The sequence below is a fragment of the Linepithema humile genome, chromosome 2 (genome assembly GCF_040581485.1).
Source record: "Linepithema humile isolate Giens D197 chromosome 2, Lhum_UNIL_v1.0, whole genome shotgun sequence".
Taxonomy (NCBI): Eukaryota; Metazoa; Arthropoda; class Insecta; order Hymenoptera; family Formicidae; genus Linepithema; species Linepithema humile.
Window position 1 is genome coordinate 3,069,114 of NC_090129.1, and position 27,574 is coordinate 3,096,687.

At 35.0% G+C, this 27,574-nt stretch overlaps 3 protein-coding genes across 6 annotated transcripts; 2 read left to right on the forward strand and 1 right to left on the reverse strand.

Moving 5' to 3' along the window:
* The first annotated feature begins 381 nt into the window (after positions 1–381).
* Positions 382–9,234, forward strand: LOC105674005 (sensory neuron membrane protein 1-like). 3 transcript variants are annotated; one of them, XM_012370037.2, is made up of 9 exons: positions 382–530; positions 2,160–2,276; positions 3,823–3,980; positions 4,243–4,442; positions 4,820–5,022; positions 5,596–5,851; positions 6,144–6,355; positions 6,483–6,709; positions 6,964–9,234. In XM_012370037.2, the coding sequence occupies exons 2-9, from the start codon at positions 2,169–2,171 to the stop codon at positions 7,181–7,183; spliced, it is 1,584 nt and encodes a 527-aa protein (XP_012225460.1). In that variant the 5' UTR covers positions 382–530; positions 2,160–2,168; the 3' UTR covers positions 7,184–9,234. The 3 variants fall into 3 exon arrangements, with proteins under 3 accessions (XP_012225460.1, XP_012225459.1, XP_067206525.1); XM_012370036.2 differs by lacking the exon at positions 382–530 and adding an exon at positions 1,560–1,885; XM_067350424.1 differs by lacking the exon at positions 382–530 and adding an exon at positions 1,913–2,064.
* On the reverse strand, positions 8,893–14,968 carry LOC105674017 (G-protein coupled receptor moody). The gene is made up of 5 exons (XM_012370052.2): positions 14,427–14,968; positions 13,461–13,796; positions 11,417–11,658; positions 10,855–11,161; positions 8,893–10,717 (listed from the first exon to the last, which is right to left on the reverse strand). Exons 1-5 carry the CDS (start codon positions 14,457–14,459, stop codon positions 9,866–9,868), a joined length of 1,770 nt encoding a protein of 589 aa, XP_012225475.1. The 5' UTR covers positions 14,460–14,968; the 3' UTR covers positions 8,893–9,865.
* Positions 14,969–17,019: 2,051 nt separating this feature from the next.
* On the forward strand, positions 17,020–27,097 carry moody (G-protein coupled receptor moody). Of its 2 annotated transcripts, none has more exons than XM_012370009.2 (9): positions 17,020–17,841; positions 22,521–22,669; positions 23,337–23,477; positions 24,204–24,374; positions 24,481–24,608; positions 24,997–25,150; positions 25,241–25,440; positions 25,725–26,000; positions 26,660–27,097. In XM_012370009.2, exons 2-8 carry the CDS (start codon positions 22,545–22,547, stop codon positions 25,970–25,972), a joined length of 1,167 nt encoding a protein of 388 aa, XP_012225432.1. In that variant the 5' UTR covers positions 17,020–17,841; positions 22,521–22,544; the 3' UTR covers positions 25,973–26,000; positions 26,660–27,097. The 2 variants fall into 2 exon arrangements, with proteins under 2 accessions (XP_012225432.1, XP_012225431.1); XM_012370008.2 differs by having other exon boundaries at positions 17,021–17,841; positions 25,725–25,928.
* Positions 27,098–27,574: the final 477 nt, after the last annotated feature.

Genomic DNA, 27,574 nt, shown 5'->3' on the forward strand with positions numbered 1-27,574 from the left:
TACAAAATCACATATTTTGTTTTAATTATTTCAATTATGTTTTAATACATAATGAGCATACTTTGAAAAAATTGCTATTAATGTGTCTTTATAACATTATTTTTTATTTTATTTTATCTTTAGAATAAAATAATGTATATTTGTTTTTTATGTTATTAGGTATTGTTTAGTGAAAATTAACGGTGCAGTTTTTTTGCATCTAACAGCATAATCCGAGCATCATTCCGTGAGTTTCAGCCTAGAATTCTCAGCATTACCGAGTCACGCATCTGCGAAGTGACGTAAATTGCGCGTTTTCGATCGCATCGCCGTGTCACATCATCGTGTCCGACTCTTGGCTCAGGATGTTACGTGGGAAAATCAAGAAGCGATGGGGCCGAGCAGGGTCGGCAGGGGAGTACGCCGACGCCGAGGTCTGGTGCAAGACATTGGTGTCATTATCGCGCGGGCAGTCCGTTCGCGCACGATCAACGGCGACGACGACCACGACGACGAGGGTGGTGTGAAGAAATCGGCTGAGTGACTGACAGGTGCGAAGACGATACTACACGGAGAAGGTCGAGACTTCTACCGTTGCGATTCGCGTTTCATTATGTGAATAATGTAGTTAATCCTCTCGATAGCTTAAGTATCCGCGAGATTTTGAATACGGTTCGCGTAATCTCGCCAAGAGAAAAAAGTGAATCGCAGTAGACACTCCGTGTCTTGCGCAAAGAAAGAATTATGAATGAAAGAGGATCTGTGTAACTGGAATTTTAAAGAAATTTATCGCGCGACTGATTTCCTTTCTTGTGGATTTTTAACGACCAAGAGGAGGAATGTAAATTACGTAAAACGAGATTTATCTGCGAAAATATCGATGAAACGGATCGTACGAAAAACGCTGATGCCAATATTCAAAAGGTCACAAGATAGCAAAACTACATATTAACATAGACAATGAATATTGGTACTGAAGGAAAATAATTATGTGCTTGAATTATTCATTTGTTTGGATTACAAACGCGAAGAATTACAAACGCGAAGGATTACAAATAAAAGAAGATTCACCGCATAGAACGAATTTTTCTCATGCACTTTGATTTTTACTTTTGATTATATTCGAAATGTGAAATAGAAAGTTTAGAAAAGTTAATTTTTTCCTTTATTTTATTTCTGCTATATTATGAGCAATAATTTTACGGACTCAGTTTGTTGTGTCTCAAATCAGCAGAAAAAATTGTAACTTGATAATAAAATAAAATATGAAACAAGGAATATCTATATATATTCCTCGTTTTATAATCTATTACTAAATTTTTTTAATAATATTTTTTAATTATAGAAAGTCTTCGTAAATATTATTACTTTTTTCTTATTTTATTCTAATTATGTTTCTTGTAAATATTGTTCCTTAATTTTTTTTCTATTTTATGCTTTAATTATATTCTTTGCAAATATTTTTTTAGTAAATATTTATATTTTATTACCAAATTTGGCAGTATTCTTATACATATGTTATTTTTATCGTCACACATATTTGACAAGATTCATTAATATTTTGTACATTGATAAACATAGCATTTTATTTTATACACATTACAGACGGAGTTTTCTTTCTCATAAGCATAAAAAATGGATTAGAAAAATTTGAGAAATTTGAGACGGGCAATCTTGATGAACTTTCTTTTATTAGTGCAGTGAGAAAAAGTGATTTCTTTTTACGAATTATGTGGTGCAAAATTGATAAGCGAACATAATGGTCTCTAAGCGACGCGCGTACGACGTCACCGTTCGCACACTTCGAAGGATACATGACACTTTAAGACGCACGAAGTTGCTATACGCATTTCCGTTTGGAAGTGCGTTTGACAAAGTGCTCCGCGTTCTCGAAGAATTTAATAAGGTTTCTATCGCTTTAAATCGGCTTTTGACCGTCAAATCAGTGAGAATATAACTTGTAGGAAAATTACTTCTTTTTATAGGAATGATTATCTCTTTAGAATAAAAGCTTTAGCGTTTTTTTAAAACATTGTTTTAAAGTTATGCGATAGATTGTGACTGATCGATATTAATTTCTGATAAGTATGCACTAATACGTGATTATTATACTAATATATAATACATTCAAAATGTCGATTCAATCGCGCGATTTATACATACGTGTCAATTCATTGCAGAGCACTAAAATGGTGAATATAAAGAAACTCGGGATCGGCGGTGGATGTATGTTCGTCTTTGGTATTTTATTTGGTTGGTGGGGATTTCCAGCAATCCTTAGATCGCAGATTAAGAAGGTAAGCTTTCTTTGCAAATTTACGTTGAATATTTAAATCTCCCTAACAAATCAATTTGATATTAACTTCAGTACCGTTTATTAATTACACATAATTATTTATTTTAATATACGTTTTACAACATCAATCACTTATCAATATATATTATCAATAAGCATAACGTTTGCATAACGCCGCTCGAGTATAGTTTTAATGTAAAGCATAAATAGTTTGAAACGTTGATAACGATGCCGTTAAAGTAATAAAACTTCATAACGTTTTCTTTTGACTTAATGACATTGTATGCTGTATGTCGACCTATTAAATAATTGTAATGGGAGTCTCAAATCATCATTTGTGCAATAATTTAACGGAGATTACTGTGTTGCATTATTCTTGCGTGCTTTCCGCAATTAACTCAGGAGTGTAAGAAAACTTTCCTAGGATATAACAGTATCATCTTTTATAAAAGTAAATTATTGATTTTGAAATTTAAGATCTGAATTTTTCAATGTAAAACATTAACGTTGATATGCATTGCGCTTTATTGAAGGAAAAATAAACATAATTTTACGTGACATTTTACAAAGTTGTATTATATAGAGATAAAACTGAAAAACTGGTTTTTATTGTACACATTGTATTTTTTTTGAAAAAATAAGACAAAACGGAACTTGATCTAGTTGCATTTTCACGCATTTTCGTGTAACAAATACAGCAATGTTATAGAAAAGATGCCGCAGCGTATTTTTCTTGAATTATTGCTTTTCTTCGAGAATAATTTGATTTGCATTTCTGTATCTTATAATCTTATTTTCGTGTTATGTTTGCCTGATATTTTTCGCAATATATGATGTAAATACATTTTCATACTTGCGTTCGAACTTATATTTCAGTTTTAAAAGTAAAACTTTAGCAAAGCGTACTGTATTTTTTATTCCAGCCAACTCTATTGATCTTCATTTTCTTGTATTCAAGTCAAGTCTCGGGAAAAATTCTATGTACATACCTGATTTAAGTAGTCGCTACAGCTTTATTAAATATCACAATATGTTCAAGTCATCCCGCGAAAATGTACGTCACGAAATCCTTGAACCCTATTGTCAACTGCTACCTGTTACAATGTATTGTTTCAATGTCTTGCTGTACTCTAGTCTTTCTAGTTCCAATTCTAAAATAATGGAATTACTATGATTTCTTGTCAGGTCATGAAATTAATGGAAATATTTACTGGCACACTGTTTTTGCAACGTTAAGACTATAATTTGTGTAATTTCCGTAAATTGTAGATTCTTTTTTAATTGCAAAGTTTGATATAGCAAAATTTACTAACCGCGAAACTCTGCGGAATAAAAAAAAGGGGAAAAATAGCTTATTTTCGAATAGTTTTAAGCCCATAAATAAATTTAACATTATTATTCAAAAAAATTAAAGTAAAAAAATTAATTACAAAATTATAAAGATATTTATCTAAAGTCTTACCTTCTTATGAAAATTGTTTATGAAAAAACATCGTTATAATTTATTTTTATTACAAATGTAAACTGACAAAATTTAACACACGTAGGCGATCGCGTTGAAGCCAGGCAGCGAGATACGCGAGATGTGGTCAAATTTTCCATTGCCGTTGGATTTTAAAGTCTATCTGTTCAACGTAACCAACCCTGACGAGATCAAGGAGGGTAAGAAGCCGAAGTTGCAAGAAGTAGGACCGTTCTTCTACGAGTAAGTCGCTTTGTGTGATCATAATTACGATACATAAAGATACAAATATTAAATTTTTGTATCCAATATAAATTTACATTTAATCTAAAATTGTTTCGCTCACCTTATCGTTATAAAAAATGTTGTTACCTTTATTGCATTTTTCTTCCCTTGATGAATTCGATTTTATTTCCATCGATCTAAACTTTCATTTAATCTGCAACAATTGAGCCTCTCTTAATCCTCGTAAATTTTCAAAAAAATTTCCGCATATTCGCTTCAGCGAGTATAAAGTGAAGCTGGATCTCGTTGATCGAGAGGAGGAAGACAGCGTCGAGTACAGCTTGAAGTCAACGTGGTTCTTCAATCCCAAGAAGAGCAACGGATTGACGGGCGAGGAGGAAATGGTGTATCCTCATCTCATGATCCTGGGAATGGTGGGAGCCACTCTGATCGAGAAGCCAGCCGCAGTCGGGATCGTCGGTACGCGATAGGTGTCGTTGTCGTTAAATGCTTTCAATGTCGCGTATCGATTGCAGCCGCGTATTGGCCGTATCGCACAGGGTCGACCGCAGACTATAACAATGCACGCGGAAGGCTTAAAGTGGAACGTAAGACACTTTACAGCGTGCACATGCACCTTCTGGCAAGAGTGTGAATTACTTATAAAGGCCTCTATTACGCGGTATTTACGCTGCACATGTCTTCTTGTGTACGTCGATTAAGTTAATCTTGAGAAAAATGAAAAAAAAAAGAGTTAGTCTCTCGACGCAAAGATGGCTGATTAATTTTACAATTAAACATGATCAAAAATTTGATTAAAATTTACTGATCTGTTTACTGTCTTTCGAATCACGTAGGCAAAGCGGTCGACAGTATCTTCCACAAGCCGGACTCGATATTCGTGAGAGCCAAAGCCAAAGATATACTTTTCGACGGTTTGCCTGTTGATTGCACGGTGACAGACTTTGCCGGGTCGGCGGTGTGCAATTTGCTGAAGACGGAAGCGAAGGATTTGGTGCCGGACGGAGAAAATCGTTACAAGTTCTCAATCTTCGGCGGGGTAAGCGGCTTTGATTAACAGAATTATAACCTTCGATTATAAAAGCACAATTGTAGACATATTTCAAATTTTAAATGCACGTACAAAGACTTCTAACAATATCTAAGCAAAACCATTTCTTTATTTTTTTTTATAAATATTTTTAACAGGAATAATTAGAATTTTTTAATATTAAATAGTGTTTAAATAATTTATTATTTTTGGAAGAGTCTATTTCTGGACTTTAAAGACATTTTGTGTACAAATGGATAAATTAATTAATTAATTAAATTTATTATTTTAATGCGACCTCTGGCGCTTCTAGCTTCTCGTAGGCATGTTGATGAACATGGCATAGATAAATCACGAGTCTAATTGTAAATTGAGAAAGAAGCGAGTCACGCATACAGTCAGTAGTGAACTATTATTATGCTGCGTCGAACGGCAATTCTGTCGTAAATGCAAGGATGGATGTCGTTCCTTTTTGCTGGACTTCATGTTTCTCAAAACTACATACGCGAAGGAAAAGAATACGAGAAAATAATAAAAATTTATTATATCGTGTAAATAAGAATACCAATGCGATTTTAACAGAAAAACGGAACCATCGCGCCGCAGCGTATGAAAGTTCTGCGCGGTGTTAAAAATTACAAGGATGTCGGCCGTGTCCTGGAGTACGATGGTAAACCCGCGCTAGACATTTGGCCGGAGGATCACTGCAACGCTTTCAACGGCACCGACTCGACCATCTTTCCACCTTTGTTCGGGCCGGACGACGACATCGTCTCGTTCGGATACGAGATCTGTCGCAGTCTCAGCGCGCATTACAAACACCATAGCAAAATCAAAGGTATGCGTTAAAATGCACAAGTAAATAAATCGCACTGACTGATGCACATACAAAACTCATGTACACTAATTAAAATATCTGAATTCGCTTATTGCAATTTATTTAACTTTTTGTAGAAATATATTCTTCTAATGATTTTTCGATTTTTCTAGGACACCGAAAGACGCGTATTTTAACTTTCTTTATTGTTTTATGATATTATTTTGTCTATTATGAATACATTTTATCGCGCGATATTTACTATTATTTTTTCAATTTTTTAAGACGCTTGATAACATCATCAAATTTACAGGTGTCAACACTCTTCATTATACTGCTGATCTGGGAGACATGAGCACGAATCCTATGGAGAAGTGTTTCTGCCCGACACCGGACACTTGCTTGCCGAAAAATTTATATGATATGACAAAGTGCCTGGGCGTGCCTATTATCGGATCTCTGCCACACTTTTACGACTCTGATGGAAAATACTTGCAAATGGTGGACGGTCTGCACCCGAATCAGGTAATTTGTCAGATAAAATTAAGAAAGAAATAGTTGCACTATTATGGCTAACATGAGAAACGCAATCACATTGTCGAATTATTACTAAATAAATTGAAAAAACCAATGAGTGAATGTTTATTCACAGGAAGAGCACGAAATCGACATGGATTTCGAGCCGATGACGGCCACGCCGCTCCTCGCGCATAAGCGGCTGCAGTTCAACATGTTCATACAACCGGTACCGAAGTTCAAACTGATGAAGAACTTCCCGGAGGCGTTGCTGCCGCTGTTCTGGGTTGAGGAAGGAATACTTCTCGACGACGAGTTTGTCAACAAGGTGAAGGTGGTGTTCAAAGCGATGGCGGTCGTCGGGTGAGTGTTGCAATTCTTGCAACAGTGTTTCTGAAATAATTATATTTGATAAAACACAGTTCATACCAATTTGCATTGTTTGATTAAACGTGCGATGTGAATAATATCAATTAATTAGCAACAAATTAAATTTTAACAACGCAGTATAAATTTGTCTTTGCTATAAATAAATACTAACTGCTTTTCAACTTCTTTCAAGTATGATTCATTGATGTGATTAAGATCAAACATTATCTTGACATTTTGGTTCGCAGCTTTTTGAAGTGGCTGATGGTACTCGGTGGGTTAGGCATGAGCGTCGCAGCTGGCGTGTTGCATTACAAAAGTCGCGACAGTGGTAAGCTGGACATCACAAAGGTCACTCCGAAAGGCAGCAGCAAGGAAGACGGCAAGGCGGACAAGAGCTGGCCGCCTAGCATGAACATCAGTACGATACAGGCGGCATCCGTTCCGTCCAGCCTCGACAGAAATTGAACAATATTAGCGAGAAGCTAAAAGATCAATATTAATATCGCAAAAATCTATTCGACCGCCGATATTTTCTTAACTAAAATTATTTTTAATGTAAATAATTTTTTTTTGACAATTAACAATGAAACAAAAGAGGATTTCGACGCAACTTGTTTATTGCTTCTTATACATTCTTCATTATTATTAACGTAAAGTAGTTAGCATTTTTCATTCGACAGTTGTTTGCTGAACAGTCAACATATTAGCATTTTACATTATATTCACATTCTCAGAGGTTCACTTCAGTCGAATGATATACTTAAATAACTATCGTTAGATCACTGAAGATGGTCAAATGTAGACCGTAATGTCTAAATATTTTATGTGAATGATAATGAAGAATGTTATAAGAAGCATTAAACATTTTGCGTCAGCTCGAAATCCTTTATTAATTCATTGTTAATTGTTTTAATATGAGCTTACATCTATATACTTTATTTAATTTTTTTTTATTTTCTCGAATTTACTATTCTACAAAAATAAGGAACACTTTTCAGGCGCACAAAATTGAGCAATTTTCAAACCGCTGAAATTCGGCAAAAAATCATTACAGAAAGAAATTAAGAACGCATTCCAAAGCTTAAAGTTTATATTTTCACGTGCTTTAAACTATTTTTTGAAAATTTTTTATGTTTACACTTCTAAGTCCCAAAAAAGAATATAGTTAGTTATAGAATTAAGAAAAATGTAAAGATATAAAATTTTTAAAAACGGCCTAAAGCAAGCGTGAAAGTACAAGTTTCAAGCTTTTTTTTTTTTAAAATGCTTTTTTAATTTTTTATTTACCATGATTTTTCGCCGAGTAACAGCGGTTTGAAAATTACTAGATTTCAAACGTCGACGCAGCAGAACAATAATGCGATCGACTGACTGAATGCGCGCCATTGATACGGCATCGTGCAGCATTTGTGCCGCTCAATTTTGTGCGTCTAAAAAATGTTCTTAACTTTTTGTGGAATAGTATAAATAAAAAAAAATAATTGAGTAAAATTGTAGAAAATATCTCAAAGAAGTTGAGTAATGGAAAAAGTATTTCTTAAATACTTTAAAATACTTACTTTAAAACAGTATGCATTAATTAAGTATGCATCGAATATTGCGGTGTTGTTTGTTAAATAACAGAAAGGCTAAAAAAGCGCGTAAAACTGTCACGCAAAACACAACATAAACCTTTCTAGAGCTGACATTTCAGCTTAGCAATTTAACAAATAACAGATAAATACATAAATAAATATTTTTCTCTAAAGAAAATCTAACTCGGGTGTATAAATGACAATCGTGTAGAATTTACATGATGTATGAGCCACTCAAAAGCCAAAGTGACTAACTCTATCAAACAAAACACCATCAATTTATTTTACTTATAAAAAATTAAGCACCAATCATGTACTTTGATATTAAAATTGAAAATATTACAAAAAGTAAAGTTAATCAATTTGGCTTCTGAACGGCTAACTGATATCTTTATGATTCTACATCAGCTAAAGCTCAGTCTCTCTCGTGTAACATATTTAAAATTAATTATTTTAACTACCTCCTTGTAAGAATACGTATAAAATTATTATTATAAACTTTTTGATGCACTTGTAAATCAGCAGTTCTTAATCTGCGATTCGCGGTTTTTGCCGAAATCCGGCTATTTAAACATATCGAATAAATTGTGAAATAATATGTATGATTATAAATTATCAAATTTTATTTTGCAAATCTGGCAAGATTTGGCTTTCAAAATTCAGTACAAATCCGCGAAGATTGGAAGGCTAAGCATTGCTGGTACAAAAAATATACACAGAAATTAATCTTAATGAAGAAAGATTAAGATTATTTAGATGTATAAAGAGTTGAATTATTTTCTAGTTAGTATTTCTAGTTAGTTTAGAATATTAGTGATAATTATTATCATCTACCTATACGCAGAATGAGTGGAAATAGTAGACGCCATCGAAGAAATAAATTCATACATCTCTTTATTTAATGTTTGTATGTCAAAGTAAATAAAATTATTTTAAACTATACTAGAAATTTAAACATTTATTTTTCAAAAATAAGTCAATAATTTTAAGTACTCAACGATGATATTATTTTATGACAACAAAAAAAAAGAACATTAAAGCGCCAATAAGATTAATTTTTATTATTGGCTGTGTATATAAAAACAGATACAAATTATACAACATTTATCTATTATATTTATCGTTACAAATATATAAAATTATTTATCGCAATTTGCAACCTTAATTTTAATTCTCTAACTAATTCGGAATCGATTTTTTTAGCGAAAATGGCAAAGATTTTTATTTGTCACCTTTTTAATTTTTATTAAATAATTCACACATTTTTTGAGTAAACTGTAAATTGATATTCTGTTAAAATACAGTCTATTTAAAATTAACTGAAGATTATTTCTCTCTTATTTGTTTCTAATTTTGATTGCGCAAAGCTCTACTTTTATAATCGCTTATAATCGCGGAAATTGCCGTGATATTTTTGTTCAGAATAAATCGATTCCAAATTGATCAGAGAATTTTTTTAGAGGAGATCTCTGATGTTTTTTAAACACAAATTAATTAATCAACTTATAATTGATTAACGTATAATTTTTTACTACATGTTATTATTATTGATTTTTATTCTTTATTCACGCGCTTAACTGGGCATTAACAGAGCCGGCGGTCTTCTCTTGTTGACTGCCTGCTCATGCTTGCACAGCAACACGTACTTATACGCGCTTCTGTACTCGGAACTCATCACGACATAAATGACTGGATTAATGCAAGTCGTCACATAAATAAGTATATAGCCGGCTATGTTGAGGCCTCGCCAGTGAATCGCGTCGTGAAAGAGCTTGGTGACGGTGATCGGCAGATAGCAAACCAGAAACGACGAGAATATCACGAGGATCATTTGCAGTAGCTTCCGGTCCTTGGCGGACATCCTAGGTGCGGCCGATTCGCCGTAGCGCATTCGACCGATGCTCTTAAATTTCGATTGCCGACGAAACGCCCTCCTCGCGGCGGTTTGGTTGGGCGACTGCGATCTCGAGTTCACTAAGATTTCCGGCCGATCGCCGCCACCGGTCTTCTGCAGCGACGACTCCACAATGAAAACGCGATCGGTCAGCTTCTCCAGCCGTCCGCAGGAGTTCTGCGACGACTTTCGCTGCAGCTCGCACTGGTTCCTGTTCAGAAACACATTTTCCGTAAAGTCGGATTCGTCCGCGAACGGTATGTCCTTCACTAGGCTGGCCTGAAGAGGATCGCTACTGGAGTTTGGATCAAGACGAGGTTTGGTGTTTGTTACATCATCTGTACACAGTTTCGAGCCATTTGTCTCTTGTTGATCGTAAATCGGCTCCTTAGAGCATGACGAATCGTCATTGGCGGATGTTGATGGTAACTCGAGATCCGTTTCTTCGTTTGGAGAAAGAAAATCCGCTTGCGGCGAAGCAGCGTAGAGGACGGAAAGCTCTTCCTCCTGATTCCTGCATATAGATTGTTGCTGTAAACAAGTAGTTATGATTAGCTAGAATTTAAACAGCAGTGTGATACAAAAAAATCGCAATTTAATACAAATGCAAATACATTGCATTTCTTCTAAATTGATTTTTGTCGTAGAAATAAATAAATAAATCTTACATCATGACTGGTTTCTGTGGGTTCCACGTTGAGGATTTTGCCTCTGCTCTTCGAGGCAGTTCGGCGAACGATGTAGAAAATCCTGGCGTAGCAAACAATAATAGCGAGACACGGTACCAAAAACGCAAGAACAAAGAGGAACTCTTTTGGGCTGCGTCCGTTCACGTCCGGCAGGATCGAGCAGGATCCGATCGCGGGATCCAATCCGAAACGTCCGAAGCTCTCGAACCACGTGACGATTAGCACGCTGAAAGCAATGATCCATGTCGCCAGGACCATCGGTATTAAGTACTTTGTTTTATATAATCTGAAAATAATAATTAACAATTAAGTTATACAATTATTTTGTAACATATAAAAAAAGAAAAATTAATTTTTAATGTAAAAAAAGATAAAATTTTTTTTTAGACTACGTTTTCGAAAAAATTTAAATTTGGAGATTGAGAAATTTTGATATTTTATCGTAAAATTATATTTATCTATTTTATTCTTTATTGAATTTATCAAGTACGTAAAATAATTGATGAAAAAGTGCAATTTTATTAGAGAAAAAGCTGCTTACGTAGAATAGAGGCCGGGATGACCGATCATGACGTAGCGATTGATCGTGATCGCGAGAATGCTGAAGAGGCTGACGGCAACGAGGCCGTACCTCAAGAGCGGAAACAATCGACACAGAAGTGGACCGTATAGCCAGGAAGTGTGCCAGAACGTCGAAGTTGCGAGCGGTAGATTGAAGCAGCAAAACATCAAATCTGATATCGAGAGATTCGTGATAAAGATCGCAGTAGCATTCTTCTTCAACTGCAAAGTAATTAATTATTTACACAAAATTATAGAAGAATATATAGATAATTATACAATAATAATTATTAAATTGCTACATTATTTTTCCATGTACCGATTCTATTTTGTTAAATAAATGTCTTGTGTATTGTTTGAAATATTCAGTATTTATAGACTGCGCATAATTAGATTATTACGATTAATAAATGTTTAGAAGCAATAAAGAAGCTATGGAAGCGTGAAAATTAGCTTATGCAGCTGTCAAATAAATCCTTTCGAATTTCTCAATGTAAACACGATGAAGTTGATGGGAACTTCCTGATTTAATTCTAGCTCGTCGATTATATCGGAACAGGGAGTACGTGAACCTTAGTGAAAACACACGATTGTATATGCACGAGATTCTGCGTAATAGATTCCAAACTTAACCCATTGACGATCGAATTTGCCGTGAAAGCTCGTTTGTTACAAAATCGTGCCGATGACCTCGTTCGTTAGATTGTGTCATCTTTGATTTTCCAGAAACTAAATATACTTCGCAATTACGTAATGAAACAATTTTTCGTTATACTTCAGAATAACGTCTTTCATATTTATTTAATTAAAGTTAACAAGATAAAAAATTTGTCTTATTTGAAATAGAAATGTTTTGTGAACTATTTAAAAAATTGTAATTGTAATATATTGTTTATGTGATATTTAACAAAGAAATAGATTTTTCTCCAGTAAAATATCGAGAAAAATTGTTATTATCGCATTTTAGTTTTCATTATCATTTATTTTATTAGTTTTCATTATCATTTATTTTTGCAAAGTAAAATTGTACAAAAATAAAATTTACTTAACTGAAGAATAGAGTTCTGTTGTTTAATTGTGAGCTTGTTTGTGGAAAGTTTCTTTTTTAATTCGCTTACACCTCGAAAATTATCGGCATTTCAACATTTTCGCTGAGGAAAAATCGATTCCAAATTGAATCTATCACTGAAAAGACATCCGTAAGTTTTGATTCTGTATCTTGCATACGCGGAAAGAACACTTTTACTGAAATCTCGATTTTTTCATATCGCAGCAAAAAGTTTTGACGATTCATCGATCAAGATCGAGTGTTTCATTGATAAATTTTGAATGTCCAACAAAATTTATGTTCAGATCTGTATCTAGCACAATTTTTAGATCTTTCAGCAAAAATGTTCTTTCCGCATAGTACAATAATAATATAATATACGTTCGAAATAAGCAGAAAATAATATAATATTGTTATAGTGAACAAATTGTGCTTAAAGTGCATTCAAACGGAAAATATTTCGTGCAGTTTAACGTCCTCGTTCATTGTGAGCGAGATTAATGCCTTGTAAAACTAAAGAGGTATAATGACTCAAGGTAAACCACTCAAATTGCTTTAAAGATTTCTGCGTGTAAACATTACTGGAAACTTGAGTAGTCGGAGCACTGTGCGTAACACGAATTCTGTCATGCACTTAGACCCTTCCGTTTTACAAGTCGCGAAAATTGCTACAAGTAACGCTAACAGCTCTTGTAGATCTTCTACAAAAATTGCATTACTTGTACATTTTGCACAGCCGAGCATTTTAGAATATTATTCACTATTGAAACTGCCATCATCGTTCCTCTACGAACTGTAATTATTCTTTTACGAATTGTTATCATTCTCGCAAAACTCGCGTCAGTGAATTTACCAGTAAATCATCAATTTTTGTCTCGAATCGCTTTCAGACGTTCACTCTCTTCGTTATCTTATCATTATCGTGTGAGCTACAGTTACACAGGAAGGATATATGAATACAGTTCTAATTACGGACCTTTTTAGTGCGAAACAACGCGATCACCGTGATGAAATTTCCCGGAATGCCGATCAGCATGAAGAGAATGCAACAGGCGGCGGCGAAGTACAGCAGCCACCGTGGGTAGCCGACGAAGAGAATCACCGATCCCGGGTCCTGCAGCATCTCCTCGATCGCCACGTCGCCGCTGCCATTGCGCCCGGTCTCGTTGCTCGCCATCCACCAGTACTCCAGCATCTGCGGAAAGCCGAACCCCACGCCGTTTGTGCGTCTATGGATGCCGTGTGTCAGTGCCGTAGGTAGAACCGTGACGTTTGCATTCCGCTGTACGCGAAATAAGGATTCCGGTATTCTCTGGAGAAAATATATAATTTACTATTAACAATTGTTACAATTTTTATCGTAGGATTTGCAAGAATAGCGACAAGTAAAATGCCATTTGTTTTTTTCTTGAACGAGAAGATTTTTATTTATTTTTATTCGTGTTTTCATCTCTCGATTCCTCTTTCGTGCTGTGCATTAGGATATCATCTGTCAAATGGCTTTCGTATTTGCTATTTTGCCGGTGCGAATTTTACGAGATTTACACGACGCTTGTGTCGGATCCAGTGCCTCTTTTTTCTTCGGATGGGGCGTCGAAGAGGAACAGAGAGATCTATTTTCGCCGCCCGAGACGATAAACTCTTTCGCCGTAGCGTAAACTTTCAGACGTTTCTATAGCCCGCGCCGGCTTTTCTTAATCCATAGTCTTGCGCATTGTCGGTAATCGACAATATAGTCTCTTATAGTCTTTGCAAGTTATCGTTGACAAGCAGATTTATATTTACGTGTTAATTAGAATAATTTTGTCAATATGTTTCAGAAGGAACAAATGAAGCAAAGTATACTAAGTGTTCCAGATATAAAATAATTCGCATAATTTCGAGTCAAAAACTGTTTAAAACTTTTTATTTTACGTTTTTGTTTGTATTTTACGATGCTTACCTTTGCAAAGATAAAAGATGTTTTTCGTCTCATCGATGGCGATCATTGATAATGATTCGAGATCTCTGTGGCGACCTTTTCTCGTGGCGACCTTTTCTCTTCGACACCGAGACGGTTTCGTTGTGACTCTGATTTATTCCTCTTCTTGTCAATTCTCATTTTGACCTCGGCATTACAAAACCAAATTGCTTTTTCTGAAGATTTTGTAAATATTGCCTGCGATCGCTTTATTGCTTGTAGTTCTTCGACTCTCTTAAGACACAGATTTGCAATAACAAAATTTAACGAGAAGACATATTTAAGATGATTTAAATTTATAAAAAACCATAAGATAAAATAAAATTAGCTGAGCGTATATGCGTAAAGCGAAGCAATTCTGGCAAAATTCGCGAATCGACTGGCGGAATTATTAGCAAGAATCGTGCACAAGAGTATGCATTTTCGCAGATGCCGCGCCTGCGCCAAATTCGACTTCTTCACAATATTGAGAAAGTTTCCTCTTGGAAATTGATTCAGTATCAAGATCGATAAAGATTATTTCTACGTAAAGTAGTGTTTCTAATTCGGATTCCCTTTCACTGATTCTTCTGTTCGTTGAAACGTTGAAAATACAACTAGACCAAGTCATATAAGAAATATTATCTAATTAATTAAATAACATAGTATAAAAATATTTTAGAAATAATTAATTGTTCTACAAAATCAGGCGAGTATCGAACAGAAGCGTCGCTGCGATCAACAAGCCAGCAGGCTAGCCTTGTTATAAACAATTTGTTGCACAAATCGGGTCGTCGCACATATGATTGACGGCGTGATAGCGAAAGTGTTAAATGGTGCCATCCAACCCCACGTCATCCCATCGCCGATATGACACTTACAGTTTAGCTAGAGCACCTACGTGCCCGATCGCAGCGTACCGTCCCCTGGAAACTACGGCAAGCGTCCCTACATCCTTTTTAAAAATAATTGCATTTTGTTAGTAGCGCTCGCTGCAGAGGGGAAGAGCCTCCAGCTGTGTACGAACGTTCGCGCGAGCGGAAGCGAGCGAGTCGGAAGCGCATTTCCACGGTTCGCCCCTCGTCTCAGTTTGGGGATCGCTGAAATCTTCAGCCGCTTTTGCATAGAAAAATATTATTATATTCCGTCGCGGCAATTTAGCACTCGCGTTCTTTTAAGTCCTAATTTCTAATTGATGAAGTTTGCAGAAAAATCTGTAGCCAAAATACCGGCTGGTTCAGTAATTGTATTTGATATTTAGTTGATTTATTAATGTCATTATTTTTTAATGGTAGATTTTTTGCTAATTTAAAATTGATTTTTTCTAAACAAAATCTCTCTTCCTTCAAACAGTTACAAAATTTTCGACAGCTTGATTGATTAAAAATCGAGATTTTTCCACTTACATGCTTTTACACAATTTTTTTTTCAAATTCTCTATGCTAAATAATTTCGTGATTATTGACATTTTTAATCTATCATCATGGCGTATCTGCAGCCGGAAGAACATCCGGTAGATCTAGGGCACCGCGCGCACGAGTATATTATTAACACAATACATATGAATGTATCGATCAATATCGCATGTGACAACAACAGATCTATTGTGCTAAGAAAATCGATTTCTTTTTAATTACGCATCTAGGATATAAATTGAAAAGAGAGATGCAGCGATCAGATTAATTCCGGGCAATCGAGCGCGGGTGGATGCGGGTCGCCTGTATGATGCGTGAATCCAGCGAGACGTTCGATTTAGTCATGCTAATTAATGCGGCTGGTCGGTTCCGCTTCGTTGAGTCTAATTCACTCTCGCGCCCATGCCTTTGGTTTGCTTACGTAATAAACACCGTACACGCGCGCGATCTTATCGGCGCGTAGAGCTCTCGCGGTCACACGAGTGCAAATTCTTCTGATCGTAAATTCACCGAACACGGTATTCCCTGCCTACATCCTGGTTTATCCTTCCGTCTTATATACCGCATTTCGTCACGAGATAGTTTATTTAAATTTATTACATGTAACATATTTTTATTTTTGCACACTTAGCTTCCTTAGCTTTTCGAACAAACTTCTCTTTGAAAATTTTCTTCAAAAATGTTTCGTCGTATATTGAATTATTTGCGACAGATTGCACCTCTAATGGAGACACAAAAATGAAAAGAAAAATCGCTGAAAAATTAAAATATGTTGATAAGACCTCTTTATTCAGAATGAAGAAAAGTGTACTTTTTTTTGTTTCTGAAATGCCTCCATGCGTCAAGGAAGGCTTTAAGAAACAACAAGTCGATCAAGGCTGCTCGCAATTTACATTCTCGCTCCGAGTTTTGCAAAAACGAACAAAAGAACGCGATGTATCGCAATTGCAGCACATTCCGCGCAATTTAAGCGGTAGCAGCGCGGTATGTGTCACAGCGAAAAGGTCAACCGGGTCCCCCGGGTCTCGGGTGCAGATGTTGCTCTCGCACCGCCACGCTTGTCATCGTGTGCCCACACCGGGTATCCGCTCCCCCGCGCTCTCCCTCCCCCGTCGTCTTTTCCTTTTCCTCCTCCTGCGGCCGCCTACCCGCGGGGCCCGTATCTAGCGTGTGTACAATCTGACGGAATGCTTGGGTAAGCAGCAGTCCATCCACGGTGACGCTGACGCATACACAGTGCCCGCACAACGTGTTCCCGCTCAACAACGTGGTCCCCGATGACCGTCGCTTCGCTTCTCCGGAGAGCTGCTCCTGATCGCGCGCAGTCGAAATCGCGAGTCGCCGCGGGAAATGTCGCGATCGCATTCGCGCAGTGTCTCTTCGATAAAAGAATAAAATACTAATTTTAAGACAGACTGCGAATCAAAACTGCAAAAAATATTGTGACCGTCCTCTCGGCGAATATTATTTATTTTAAAATAACAACTTCAAGCTTTGATATAGTAATTAATCGGAGTAAGTGAGCTCTCGTGAATGATAGAATTAAATGAGTCGCACGGTCAGCGAAATTTGATAGCTTTTTTGAAAGGAATTGTGTTAAGTGAACTGTGCAGAAATCAGCGAATTTTGCGAAGTTAAATTTTGATGAACAAGAAAACGAGATACTGAGAGAAGAAGAAACGAAAAAGAAGATAACTCATAATCAAGTTTCAACTAAAGTGCCAATGAAGACTCATATTTGTTGAGCGATACAAGTTTGTGCTTATCAATTAAACGATCAATGAGAATTGTCGCATTGTCCGAGACAACTGCTGAATAATTCTCAGTCCGATACATTGTAAACAACTTCAATCGTTTCTCGCAAAGAAGAAGGTCGTCGTTGAATCGAGCATTCCCGTCACACACACTCTTCAGTCAGCAAAAGTCATCAGTTTATCCTCCCGGCTCTTCTGTATCCGTTGACAGGCTTATGGGTGGTCTGAAATAAGAGGAGTGGACGAACGGTAGGTGATAATTATCACTTTCCCATTTATCTTCTTCTCTCTCAGCACAATTTCAGCACAGTCAGGTGTATTCAAATAGACTTATATTCTAAGATCAGATTTCCCCTTAGAATTCAATCGGTAAAAATCTCGTTTTTAAAAAAGAGAAGAAAGAAGATGAAGTAATTGTACGAGTATTCGGAATTGTCTAATTGAGTCTCTAAAAAATATCATCCTGTCCTGATCGTAATCGCAGTTTTCACTTGCATGAATCGTCTCGATCTCAAGGGTTCGTCTGCGATCCTCGGGGACCAATGCCGAGAAACGAGACAAAAAACCGCGGCGAGCTTGCCTGATGGCCCCGACGGGCAATTTAGAAACGTGACGCGGAGAGAATTATGACGCATACAGTAGCATTCAATTAGTTGGGCCGTACCGAAAGTTAGCGTGAAAGTAGATCCTCAAATGCCTTCGAAAGCAATTGTACATAATTAAAGCGTGTATATTAAATATAAAGCATTGTAGATAATGATGGGATTTAAACCGTCTCAAAACTTGAATTAAAGGTCGAAACATCTTGCAAGACTTGTTATGTTTGAAAGTCTTGAGAAGTCTTGAATGTCTGTAATACATATGTGTATGCTATATTATTTAAAATATTGAACATATTTAAGACACATACAAGACTTTCAAGCTTTTCAAGATTTTTCATGCAAAACAGTCTTGCAAGATTTTGAGACTTTTGTTTTTCGATCATTCTTGACTTAAAAATTTGCAAGAATCTTAAAATCACTAATTGTAGCCAAATTTAAAGCATCGAATATTGAACGATTCAAATATTTCAAAATTGACTAATTAATTCTTTATTAAAAAATACTAAAAAATTTGTTTACCATTTTAGTTTATATCTATAATCTCTATAATTTTATTTTTAACCGTTTTTAATCAATAATAATTTTCTGAAAAATTTTCTTTACTTAAAAGATATGTTCGTGATTATATTTTAAATGAACCGGTGATGCGCGTGACTTAATGTCACCCGGCATATAGCGTATTTAGCGCTAAATGCACGGTATGAATAACATGCGACACATGTTCTGTACCACACATACATATATTTGACATCCACACCACGTGTTGCTCTCGTGGGCGCGATACAAGAGTGTCGCGCCTCAATCGACTTTCAACTATCCTGTACTCGACTCGTATGTATATCTTCGCATTAGATATTCGTTCATTTCTATTTCGATCATTCAACATTGCGACAAAGTGTGAAAATTTCTATTAATTTATAATAAACTTAATGAAATTAAATAATATTTTATGCTATTTTTTTATATTTATCTGCGCATTTATTTACGCATCATATAATAATTATAGGAGCGGTTTAGTTTAATATTTACTCAACCAATTTTTATATATTAGACAAACATTAGGAAGCGACGATACCGATAAGTTATTGATATTAATTTATATCGGAAAAGGTAAATCGTCGACTGATAAATCTTACAGACTCCTCGTGCGCTGAATTGTTGATAAACACGAAATCGCGTGTGCAAAGTGTTTAATGAGATGCAACAAGACGCCGATTGACGCATCGACGACTCGCGCACCGACACGATGTAGGTACTTTCACTATGACTCAACTTGACTCATTCATTGCCGTTCGCCGTGTGATTAACACGGAAATCATTTGGTGACGTCAGTTAGTTATCGAGAACTTCCACGGAATAAAAAATGATGTTCGCGGTTTCGCGTCGCATCTTTTTTCGCTTCAGCAAACGACAATTTAAACTTTGCTCTCTTATCGAACTGATATGAAAGTCAAATATAGGCTGTCTTGAAGTTAAACATTCTCAGATTAGGAATAACGGATCGATACAACTGCTCGATAAAATTCAACGTACTTCGTAACAGTAATAAAAGAAAATTCTGTTAAATTCCATTGGTTTCCTTATTTTAAAAAATAAGTAAGTAAAAAGAATACCTAGATTTTTTGTCACACGTTATTTTAAACGTGATAAGATATTATAAAATTGTTATATTTTTTATAAATATATGTCAAATCTAAAAATTAAAAAAAAAACAATAAAAAAAGGACTGCGAAAATCAAGCGCAAACAATTTTACAAATCAATACAGAATAAAATTACAAAATTGACCAAAAAATACAAAACTACAACACTACTAAAAATTAAAAACAAATTAATTATAAGACTTCAATTTTACTTTAAAATCAATTTTTTTTCTTAGTTTGTTAGTTTCTTTCGCGATATGCAATTTAGCAATAATTAGTTACTCATAATATCAGATTATCTTATCAGTAATCGACAACAAAATATATGTAACGTAACAACCGCTGCAGTCGACGCGACGCGTTAATGCGTTCCCATGTCTTCCGTGGCTTTCATCGCTTTTTTTGTCGCGAGGGGACGCCTAGTACCGGGTGTCCGTTAATTTCCCTTAATTAAGCTCAATCGGGGTTAATGCACCGCAGCTTGACCCCAGTTTACCAAATCCAACGCACCCTCCGCAACTATGCGTTTGCGCATAGATCGTATACAATCGCGGATCGATAAATAGATTTGCAATTCTCGAGATTATACAAACATAAGTGCGTGCGTGTACTTTTGCCATTTGTTAATGTGCAGAAATTTTTTTTGGATTTATTCAATAATAAAAATATTATAAAGTATAAAAATTATAGATTAAGATTTTATAATTCAGTAAATTAATTTGAATTAAAAATTTATAGAAAACGCAATAAGTTGCACTGTCAGCAACTTGTATTAGTCAACATCTACCTGAATAATTATTCGAATTACAGGAAATCGACTCATGTATGTTTCGAGTTCGTAAGATTAACATTACACAAGTCTCAATAACATAAGTGACTCATGCATTTGTAATCTATAGTCATTAGCAATCGTAGTTTGGTATCAAGATAAATAGTGATTGAAATGAACGGAAGAAGTTAAGAAAAACAAAGGAAAAATTGAATTATAAATTCTCAAGTATATAAAATTAATATGTAAATTCGAATACTTGAAAGATGACGCATATATGCTAACAATTGATTTGATGTAGATATTGAAATAACAATCGGCAGATCTTCCAACCAAGAAACCCATTTATTTTAATTTGCATATACAATATTTATAATTATAAACTCCATCTAAACTGTATTCTGTATTTGAATAACAATCTTAATTATTAAAAAGAAAAAAAAGATTGCATGGAATAAACATGATGGGAATTATAAACGACAAACAGAATTGACAAAATTTTTATTATCCAAAATATATGGAATAAAAAAATTACACTGCTTAATTGTCGCGATCGACATTTTTCAATGATTTTGATTCTTACATAGAAAAAATTAATTTTGACAAATGCATAAATTAATATTTTGTTTGTATTTTACTCTTATTAGATTAAGATAAATTAATAAATAATCAATTGTTGTTATTTAAAAAATTGTATAAAGATTAAAAGAATTTAGTTTGCTAATTTAACGATCTTGCTATTTTGATGAAGTTTAAAAATTAGTCTGCTGTTTCAATGTGCAGATTTACGAAAAATTATTACAGAATGTCACACATTGTTGCTAATAAAATACAAAATACTTCAATTAGCACAGCCGTTAATAGACGGAAAAGACGTGTTGAAAGACGACGAAGAATTGGTATCGTTCGCCGAGTGCGTGTCGCATTATCCTCCGTAAATCCTCCAGACGACCCACTTCCGCGGCGCCCTACGTCAGCCCATAAATGATAATAAATTCTTACGGTCTTCTTTCCTCACCGCAAGCCGTCCCCCTACTATTGTCTATGGCGGAGAATTAATTTTAATACGCCTCGCACGCGTGCGATATTTGCATAACGCAAATGTCAAGCGTCCCACGCGTCGTCGGACAATCACTTTCGCGGGTTCCTCACTTAAAGGCAATTTTCGCCACGAGCCAAACGTAAATCTACTACGTCGTTAAATCTTGTTACGATTACTGTGATAACGATTATTTAATCGACAAGTCTTAAAAGTGCATTTTATTTCAAAAGTTATCCTTAGTTTTTTATTAAGAGATCTATATTTTAAAATAATCTGTATAACTTAAATAATTTGAATTTTTTAATAAATTTTACGTTATTATTCGATTATTGCGACAAGTGTTAAAAGACTCTTGATGGCATCGTGGCGCGACAGATGACAGATAAATTCGCGGCAACGCTTTTCTCTCACTCTCTCTCTCTCTCTCTTTCTCTCTTAATTCAGGAAATAGCTTCGCAACAAGTGCGTCGTCGCATCCGCTTTACGTCAGATCGCTTTGCGCGTACAGAAATTGTAGATCACGGTTACCCCTTCGTGGGAATTCCACATCTGTCTCCTTTGTTCGCGATAATAGCGTGTCCGAGTCATTTACTGAGGAGGGGAAATAATGCATGCCCATTGTGTTCGTTATGATCTCACACACATGCACATTTTCAGCGCATTTCTAATTTTCCTAATTTCCCTCGAGTAACAAATAGCGATAATTGAGATATTAATTTCGAGACGGGCTGTTTTTTCTTTTTTTTCACGTTTTATTCGAGTATTTCAGTTTATGCGAAAAGTGTCCGCGCGATTAGTCATCCGGCTTTAGTCATTCGGCTTTAGTCATTCGCTCGAATATTTAATTCCGTTCTTTGCCCGTGAATGTCGCAGACCTTCGAGGTCGGTCGAGGCCGGATGGAATCGTTGGACCGGAACCTTGACACCTTCAGCATGGCCGGGATAATGGACAACGTGGCTACGTGGATGCCGCGCGTCACGGACAACACCACAAACAGCATCGTCGATGTGGAACTATCGAGGTACAATGATCTTTTGGGAAATATATATACAATATTCTTTTGGATCCCTTTCTTGATGCAGTCCTTCGTTAATTTAAAATTGATTTTCTTTCTAATTAAAATCACACAATCAAAACACGTAAAGCGCTTGAGTGATTAACGATTGAAGATAAGTTTCTGTGATAAATTTAACTTTAGAAAAGAAAATAGATAAAAAAATATAGAATTCTTCAAGTAATTTTACTTTGACTTAAATTGAGTAAAATTTTCTTTATTTGTTGCTCGATTAAAGCAAATATCAATGTTATGCCATTCTCGTTGTCAGTTGTGAGAAATTTTGCATATATTTTTTACATATGAAATGGAAAAATTAAGATTAATCGTAGAATTATCAATTTTGACGCATTTTAAATGATTGCGCCGAATGTTTTAATTTCAACGAATATCAAATATTTATCAGTGCAAACTGAATTAACAAATGCATAATCTCCATTTTTACTTTAAACTCTTGGAATTTGCTTATTCATGAAATAGCCTTTATATTATCTTATACCTAAATTTATCTAAATTTATTGATATTTAAATTAAAGTGGATTTCCGCCAACGAATATAACACATCAAAAACAATCTTATCGCTGATTTATTATCTTTATTTATGATTGTTTACTCATGATTATTTACATTACAGATTTCCGAAGCCTTTGAGGACTTTCGCAGCGGTAGTGGCCATCATCATCATGATTATTGGTCTGGTTGGCAATCTACTGACGATCGTTGCTCTTTGTAAATATCCCAAAGTTCGCAACGTTGCGGCAGCTTTTATCATAAGGTAAAATTATTTATTTTTACGTTTATTTAACTAAAGTATAATGAAAATTATGCAAATTTTTAAAAAGAATTAAAGTTAAAATAATTAAATTCAGAAAGAAATAATCAAATTTTTTAGCATATTTTTTTTTAATTTGGCATTTGTTAAATATTTTAAAATACACCGAAAATGCGCAATATTTCGATGCTATCTAAAGTGTGATTGTTTTCGGTTTTTTTTTGTAATTTATGACGCTGCATACGTATGCTGTTATCTGTTCGTTACTATCTTGCTATTATCACTTGTCGTATTGTCACGTCATTCTGTATTGTATATTTTCTTAAATTGATATTGTAATAAGTAAAATAACCTCGTACGCGATAATTATAAATTAATAAATCGCGTTTTTAATCAACATCTTTGGATGGATTTTCAAATATTTTTATTCTGTAAATATTTATTGTTAATTTTAATTTGTAATTTATTTATTCATATATTTATACGTTATGGTAGAAGATTAAAATGTTTTAAAACGCAAACGTATATTATTTATCATACGCGAAGACGCGGAACGCAAGTAGTTTAGGCGTAGCATAAACGCGACGATGTGCAAAGTAAATTAACAATTAAATTTTCGATTTTTCTTTTCGTTGCCTGCAAACGGATATTTAGAGTTTTAGAACTTTTGTCATTTTTCTGAATGTCTACGTTAATTAAACTGAAATTAATCAATCGTTGATGCAACAGTTTATGTTTCGCGGACTTCGTGTTCTGCCTGCTGGTGCTGCCGTTTGATTCCATTCGGTTTGTCAACGCCAGCTGGACGGATGTACGATTCTTCTGCATTTTCGTGCCTTTTTTGAGGTACGGAAACGTCGGCGTCAGTCTTCTGTCTGTCGCAGCTATTACTATCAATAGGTGAGTATCTTTTTTTATTTCGAAATTTTCCCGGATTAATAAAATTTAGTGCACAACAAAATTAAAGTGAATATAAAATTATAGATAAAATTTTGATTTCTTTCAGATATATTATGATAGCGCATCATGCTATATACAGCAAAGTTTATAAGAAATACTGGATCGCCACGATGATAGTCTTCTGCTGGTTGTTTTCTTACGGAATGCAGATACCAACACTATTAGGAGTGTGGGGTAATTTTAATTAATTACTATCGATGATTATTTCATTATTTATAATCCGAGGAAAATTGTCTAAAAGATTTCAACGAAAAATCATCGTATTTATTTAAAGAAATCTTGCAATCAATATTAAAGTAACAAACGTTTAAATTGCCATTGCTCGATTTTTAGAAATTTAACAAAGAACAGTGATTATTTGATCGAACATTTAATACAAATTTGCATCAAAGTATTTTAAACGGTGATAATTTTGCGAATTTTGAGAGAATTAATAAATAATATCGATTGTTTGATAGACCGATTATTAAAATAATTGGTTTTAATAATCGGAGATGATCTTTCGATCGAAATTAAAACCTTTGCATTTAATATTTTATTTTCAATTGTGGCTCTTGATCAGGAAAGTTTGACTTCGATCCTAATCTGGAGACCTGCTCCATCGTGAAGGATCGTTACGGTTACACTTCCAAGACGTTTCTTTTTATCATGGGATTTTTGATACCCTGCATGGTGATCGTCGGCTGCTACGCCAAAATATTCTGGGTGGTACACAAGTAATTCACGTTTTTGCAATGGAATATCTTTTTTTTACAGCCGTTGCTCTCTCATTATATTAATTGATCGAATTCTAATTAACGTTGCAGATCTGAATCGAGGATGCGAAAGCACGCGGGACCGACGATAAAGTCGCCGCACACGCCCGGCAGAGACATCAGAGAGCTAAAGCAAAAGCGCAGCGAGTGGAGGATCACGAAGATGGTGCTGGTGATCTTCCTCAGCTTTCTCGCGTGCTATCTGCCGATCACTATCGTCAAGGTGGCCGACGCGCAGGTCAGATGTCCCGGTAAGTATAGACTCAGAGAACAAAAAAGAAAACAATACAAGCCAAATCTCGATGGTTAAAAAAATTTATAAAAATTGACGTATTAAAACATTATTTCCGCACTTCAAGAACAATTCCAGAGATTTTTCTCTGCTGAAGCACAAGGGAAAGCAATCATTGTCTCGAAAGAAGTATCTTCTTCTCTTGCATCCTTTGATCTTTGAAAGAAGTAGCGGCTTTTTTATCTTCTTTTTTTTATGCTGATTTTAATTTATAAACCGTATAACACGTCGAACACGTTTCAGAGTGTCACGTTCTGGGATATCTGCTGTTGTACTTTGCGTCGTGCGTGAACCCGATCATCTACGTGATCATGAACAAGCAGTACAGGCAGGCGTACGCCGGCGTGATCGGCTGCACGTGGATAAGGATGAGTCTGACACCGTACGGCAGCAGTGCGCCGGGCGGCGTCGGCGGCGGTCATCAGGGCCACCATCAGCAGGACCAAGGTAACTTCGAGCAACGTCATGCGGTAACTCTCACCAAGCTCTGATCGAGCTAAGCGACCACTCGCTCACTTCGTAAGTCAAGGGCACCAAGTTCGCTGCTTTCCCTAAGTTGATTTGCCGCTCTGGTTAATCGTCGCTTGGTCAGTCTGCGTTGTGTGTTGTGTGCTAACAATCGATTAATCGCATCCCTCAATCGTTGATTGATACTTGAGCTTAACACGTTTCAAATTGTTCTGGAGCACGAATGAGCGAGACACAGTGGACGACTGTCGTTGAATATTTCAACGACTTTGAGAATTAACAAGTATTTATTATTAACAAGTAGTGATTTGTCTAATTACAATTTCTAACGACTCCCTGCTATCTAATAATCGATTCATATGTAATGAAGACTTTGTGCCGACAGTTGAATCAAGGCTGGTTGAAATTTAGAAGGCATACATTTAGAGTTATTTTTTTAGCAATTTTAACTACTTTAAAATACAATACTCTACATATGATAGTTTTTTTAACATTTTACGACTATTAATAATTTGTTTAACTTCTTGAATCTTTTATATAGTATTATATAAAATTTTTTTCAAGAATCATGTATCTGTCATTGCTTAAGAAAAGCCTGCTTTGCTATCTATCGTCGATTGTCATAATTATTTGTTTCCTTCGCGTACTTAAAACGTAAATGCGATTGCAACTATGAAAAAAACAGTCAACGTTTTATTTTTCAATTGCAGACTATTCGAAAGATTTCAGTAAAACGATGGTATCGACGGTTTCTATCGCCATGAATCCTGTGCGAGGTGCGCAATTCCAAGAAGAGCCGTGAAGAACTGTGCCAGAAGCTGACGTCGAAAGATGGAAGAAAGAACAGATGTCTTTCTGTTTATGAAAGGAAAGAAAGGAAAAGAAGAAAAAAAAAAGAACGAATTAATCCTCGTAACAGCGTAACTGTGTTATCGAGCCGGATTATATTTTCTTCATACTTTAGTATGATTGAATACACACTTTATAAATTCTCTTGCTAAAAGCAAGCAAATTTTAAATATGTCGTACGAATATTTAATTTCCGAGACACTCGGAATAGTCGAGAAGTTACCTTAGCTGCAAACCAGATTTTTACCAAAGGTTGTCATGTATTTGTTGCATGTTGTAAATAAAACACAATAGATTTATATTGTCTTATATTTAAAATAAACATTTTATAATTGGAGTAATAATTATAATAAATAAGTTATTTGTGTCAGTTCATTAGAGTTACGTAAATTTGTAAAAAGAACTACGTTAAAGGTTAATCTGTTATAAATATATTAATCTATAAATAATGTATGTTTAAAAACATATATATATTTTAATGTGTGTGTGTGCGCGCGCGCGCGCGTGTGTGTGTGTAAAAGATGAAAAAACATTAGATAAAAATAAAAAATCATACCTGAAAAATTATACCTAAAAAATAAAACATTTAATTAAAGGCTGAAACACTTGTTAGTACATTTGCAAGGTGCAATACTTCTAAAATAGTGTAGATAATATTATATATATATATATATATATATATATATATATTTTCTACTTTAAATTATTCAAATAATTCAAATATATAAAATATATAAAATATCCTAATTTTATCCGAATCTAAAACAAATATGTAT

Coding starts and splice junctions, on each gene's coding strand:
- LOC105674005 (XM_012370036.2), top strand. CDS start 1,739: ATGGTCTCTAAGCGACGCGCGTACGACGTCACCGTTCGCACACTTCGA. Junction 5,852..6,143: donor ACACCATAGCAAAATCAAAG/GTATGCGTTAAA, acceptor TCAAATTTACAG/GTGTCAACACTCTTCATTAT. Junction 6,710..6,963: donor AAAGCGATGGCGGTCGTCGG/GTGAGTGTTGCA, acceptor TTTGGTTCGCAG/CTTTTTGAAGTGGCTGATGG.
- LOC105674017 (XM_012370052.2), bottom strand. CDS start 14,459: ATGAGACGAAAAACATCTTTTATCTTTGCAAAG. Junction 11,659..13,460: donor CGTTGTTTCGCACTAAAAAG/GTCCGTAATTAG, acceptor ATTACTTTGCAG/TTGAAGAAGAATGCTACTGC. Junction 11,162..11,416: donor CATCCCGGCCTCTATTCTAC/GTAAGCAGCTTT, acceptor TATTATTTTCAG/ATTATATAAAACAAAGTACT.
- moody (XM_012370008.2), top strand. CDS start 22,545: ATGGAATCGTTGGACCGGAACCTTGACACCTTCAGCATGGCCGGGATA. Junction 22,670..23,336: donor GTCGATGTGGAACTATCGAG/GTACAATGATCT, acceptor TTTACATTACAG/ATTTCCGAAGCCTTTGAGGA. Junction 24,609..24,996: donor AACACTATTAGGAGTGTGGG/GTAATTTTAATT, acceptor GCTCTTGATCAG/GAAAGTTTGACTTCGATCCT.